The 4,388-nt window shown below is 65.3% G+C and overlaps 1 protein-coding gene across 1 annotated transcript in view; it reads left to right on the top strand.

Moving 5' to 3' along the window:
- The window catches only part of DTX3 (deltex E3 ubiquitin ligase 3), a gene marked incomplete at its 3' end in the record, with an annotated part of 8,144 nt that overhangs the window by 807 nt on the left and 2,949 nt on the right, over positions 1-4,388 (top strand). Inside the window, exons 2-3 of the mRNA XM_034757786.1 lie at positions 3,275-3,408; positions 4,248-4,312. Coding sequence (XP_034613677.1) covers positions 4,300-4,312 — 13 coding nt within the window. The remainder of the gene's footprint in view (positions 1-3,274; positions 3,409-4,247; positions 4,313-4,388) is intronic.

The following is a 4,388-nucleotide window of genomic DNA, read 5'->3' as shown; positions in this document are numbered from 1 at the left end:
GGGGGGGATGCGGGTGTCTGAGCTGAAGGGGTAATGGGGGAGGGGAGAAGGGGGGATGCGGGGGTCTGAGCTGAAGGGGTGAAGGGGGAGGGGAGAAGGGTGGGGGGATGGGGGGTCTGAGCTGAAGGATGCGGGGGGGGCGGGGGGCGGTTGAGGGATCCCTGCGCTCTGTCAGTTTTTGGCCTGTGTTGGATGCTCAGAACAGCCCATGCCCACCCCTCCCCGTTCTTTGTCCTGTGGCAGAGATGCCCTGGCTGGGCTCAATTCCCCCCCCCCCTGGCCCCCAGATGGGCCTTACCCCCACCATGCCAGGCCTGGTGCCCTGACGGAGCCTGACCTCCATTTGTGCCCCCCCTCCACTCCCCTGTGCCTGGTGCCCTGATGGGGCCTGATCCACCTGCAAACTAGGATGAAGCCTTTTGGGGGGTGGGGGGCACTCGGCTGCAACGCTGACCTAGCAGGATCTCAGCACTGGGCCAGCTGCCCCAGAGCCCTGCGCCCCTGCCCCTCCCAGTGGGGGTGACGCGTCCTGGGGGCCTGCCTTGAAGGGAGATCGTGCATGGGGTGCCAGGGGTGGGGGAGCAGCCCTGCCACACCTTTTTGGACAGGGATCCTGGGGAGGGAGGGGATTGGGGATACGCTGCAGCCCTGGCCCATCCCAGTCCCCTCTAGGGAGGAATCAGTCTCCGGACAAGCCCCCCCCATGGGGCAGTATGTCTACATGGCCAGGCCGGCTGTACTCGCTGGTTCCCTCCTCGCCTGATCTCCCCCCTGGGCCCAGCTGGGGCTGGGAAAGCCAAGGTCTTTGCCAGCAAATCCCCCCACCCATGGGGGAGGGGAGCCCTGTCTCCTGCCCGTTTCCCAGTCCTCCCCCCCACACACACACTGCAAGGGCCACTGAATCTGGGAACTCCCCTCCCCCCAACACATGCAGTTTGCTCTCAGAGGGTCCCATGGGAGCAGCTGTGGGGTCCCTTCCTGCAGCAGCCGCGGGGGCTGGGTTGTTATTGGAAGGTTGCTCAGGCTGGCTTGTTATTGTAGGGTCTCCGGGGGGTTGTGCCCCATGTTTATTGCAATGCAGCCGCAGAGAAGGGGATGGTGAATACCGGCTGGGCTGTGATTGCCAATGGCAGCTTGGGGGTGCTGCTATGCAGGGGGGGCCTACAGGGTCACACTCATACTGGGGGGGGGGCTGCCCTGAGGACTGGGATGGCTGCTCTGTACCTGGCCAGCCTCTGGCCTGCTGCTCCCAATGGGAGAGACTCCTCCCCTGTGGATACTGGCAAAGGGGTTGCCTCTCTGGAGGGGAGTTCCCCATCAGGTGCCCCCCCCCAGCCCTGCCACAGGGGCCCCGCTGGTACCAGCCCTTGCCAGTGAGCGGCACTGACCCATGGCCTGGAGCAGAGGCAAATACCAGCTCCAGCACCCACCTCACTCCCTGCAGCATGACACCCCCTAGCGTGGCCCTGGAGCCAGCCTTGACTGTGTGGGGAGAGCCCCCCCGCCTGAGCCCCCCCCCCACTTCCTGCAGTGCCCAGGTGGTCTCAGAGGGTCTCCCAGCCAAGCACGGAGCCCTCTGTTCCCTGAAGGGCAGAGGCAGGACCCCATCCTGGCTGCAGGATGCGCTCGACCTGGCTGTTACATCATTATCCGGCGCTTGGTGACATCATTCAAACCTGGGGCCCCAGTTCCCCCCAGAGCCAAGAACTACCTGGCATCGAACGGCCCAGCTGGGGGGATCTGGGGTGCAGGAGCGCAGGGGAGATCTGGGGTTCAGCCTGAGGCGTGGCCCATAGGGGGATCGGGGCCCTGCATTGGGCATTGGGAGCCGTGGGGCAAACGTGGCATTGTCGTGGTGGTGGGAGGGCGTAAGCATTGATGTGGGGCAGGGGGGGCCCCAGGCACTCAGTGGAAGCATGGAGGTGGGCATTCCGGGCAGGAAGGCAGGGAGCTCAGAAGCAGGTAAGGGGGTTCCTAGGGGGGGGTCCCTCAGAGCAGGCTGCGAGCCTGGAGCCGGGTCAGGCTCCGGGCCTGGTCCCATCAGAGGATGCGCAAGCCTCAGTGGGTCTCTCTGCAGCTCGGAGGCCTCTGCCCAGACGCAATGCCAGGCTCTGCTCGAGGCCCTGGCAGCCCCGGACCAGATGTGACGCCAGCCGTCGGGGGTTCTGGGAGTGAACAGCCCGTGCTGGGACACTGCCTCGCAGGGCAGCGCCCACGACACCCGGAGCTCCCGGGTGCTAGAGACTCCAGGGCTCGGTTGAGGCTTACGGACCAGGGGGAGGGGCCTATGCACCATGACTGCTGGGCACCCGGTTGTTTGGATCCAGAGGGATCCAGACAGGCTGTTTGTCGGCAGTCCCCGGTGGGACACAGCACCTCCCCCAGATGCTGGTCACTCCCTGCAGGCTGGGAGCAAAACCACCACCCCCTCCATCCTCTGCACCAATTGATCAGGGCCCAGAGAGCCATACCCCTCTCAGTTCCTTATGCCAGCTGCCTCCCCAAGTGCCCCCTCGCATCCCCCAGGGCTGCCTCTTGCCTGGCAGAGCAGGCTCTTAGGGGTTTCTTAGCACACCGGCCTGCGGAACTCACCGCCACAGGATATTATGGAGAGCGAGAACAGGCATGGAGAAGAGAAACTGGCTGGGTGTTCCTGAGGCCAGTGAGGATGTGACAGGCAGGAGACCCAATGCAACAGGGGCATGAATTGCCCTGCCCATGGCACCGACCGAACCCTGAGCCCCCTGGCAGGAAGGAGAAAAAGTCCTTCAGTGCAGATTATTCATCAATACTCACTAGGGGATGGGGCGAATCATGGATGTCCCTTTGCCAATTGGATCCCTGTGCAGGGAGGAGTGTGTGCCCCTTAAATTAAACCGGGGGGCAGGGGGGTTCTTAGCGTTCACACCTCTCCTATCCACAGCCTCCGTCCTAGGGCTGGTCAGGAATGTGCAGAGGAAGTGGGGAGCCGGCCGGCCTGCGAGCCTGGAAGTTCTGGCTTTTCCCAGAGCAGTTGGCCGGGCCGGGCTGCTCCCAGGGCCAGGGCCTCTGGTTGCTGCTGACTGAAACTGCCAGGATTCGTGTCTGTTTCAGGGGTGCCCAGCACGGAACAGCAGCTGTGAAACTGTCGATTTCAATCAGTGGGTTCCAGGCCCCGGGAGCGAATCTGGGGGAGCACCCTGGGGAGTGGGGAGGGGTTTCCGAAAAGGAAAATTGAGTGGCGTTTCCCTCTGAATTGGAACCAAAGCCAATGTTCAAATTTCCCCCAACCCAGAAACCCCGAGGTCCAGCCGGCCCGACCCCCAACCTGCAGCGAGTCTGGCCCAGGAATTCGGCTCCTTCCCTGCCCTGGCTGTGGGGCTCTGAACATAGTAAGGGATCCAACGTAAACTGGGAGCAGCCGTTTTGGTAAGATGGGCCACAAGGTGCCCCCCACAGGCTATGTCTGCGACCCCTTGTGACACCCCCCCCCCCAATGCGCTTTAAACACTGCCTGCCCTTCAGCCCAGCCCACTGGGGAGGGGGAAGTGGGGCCTGCCCAGCCGGCTGGGGATTGGGGCCTGAGCAGTGGGGAGATCAGTGGGGCAGGTGGGGAGGCAGGGGACGGGCTGACAGACCCAGGTGGCCGCCACATCCTGTGAGCCGAACCTGCCACGGACAAACCCCCACGCCACGGGCACGTCCTCTGCACAAAGCGGGCTGTGCTGGGAGGCCACGGTGCCTGGGGGGGGGGCGGCTGGATGTGGGGTGCAGACCGCAAGCAGAGGCATGGAGCGTGGCAGGTGGTTCGGGGCGGGCAGGGTGGTTGGGGGGTGACACAGACCGGACCTGCTGGGGCTCCGTGAGACCAACTGCCGGGGGGCCAGCTCCCACCCCTGTGCCCACCTGGCTCCAGGTATTGGCAGAGGCGCTGAGGGGGGGCGTGAATCATGGGGGTGGGGGGAGCTGGGGCTCACACAAGGATGGGGGGGACCCCCTGAGCAGGGGGGGAGGGCGGGGAGGAGATGGAGGCAGGGGGATGGGCTCCCCCTGAGCTGGGGGGGCGCCTTGGACTTTAGAGGGTAGTGGGAGTCGCTGAGCTGGCGGGGGGAGACAGCGGAGGGGGGGGGGGGGGTCGCTGACGCCAGCCAGGCCGATCAGCTGCCGCGACACCGGGGTAGGGGCTGGATAGACTGGGGGGCGGGGCAGCCCCTGCAGCGTCGTAACCCGCAACCCCCCTTGTCTCCCCCCCACCCCGGTCTTTGTAGTTCCTGGTTCGCGGCTCCGCTGAACTCCGCGCGCTTCCTGCCTCCCTCTCCCATGGGCTCCCCAGGTAGGTGCCGCCCGGTACGGAACCCCCCTGCTAGGGCCCCGCCCCCTCCTTCCTCCCATAGGGTGCAGCCCCCCCC

Source organism: Trachemys scripta, unplaced genomic scaffold (genome assembly GCF_013100865.1).
Source record: "Trachemys scripta elegans isolate TJP31775 unplaced genomic scaffold, CAS_Tse_1.0 scaffold_42, whole genome shotgun sequence".
Lineage (NCBI taxonomy): Eukaryota > Metazoa > Chordata > Testudines > Emydidae > Trachemys > Trachemys scripta.
This window is presented reverse-complemented; position numbering and strand designations above follow the sequence as displayed.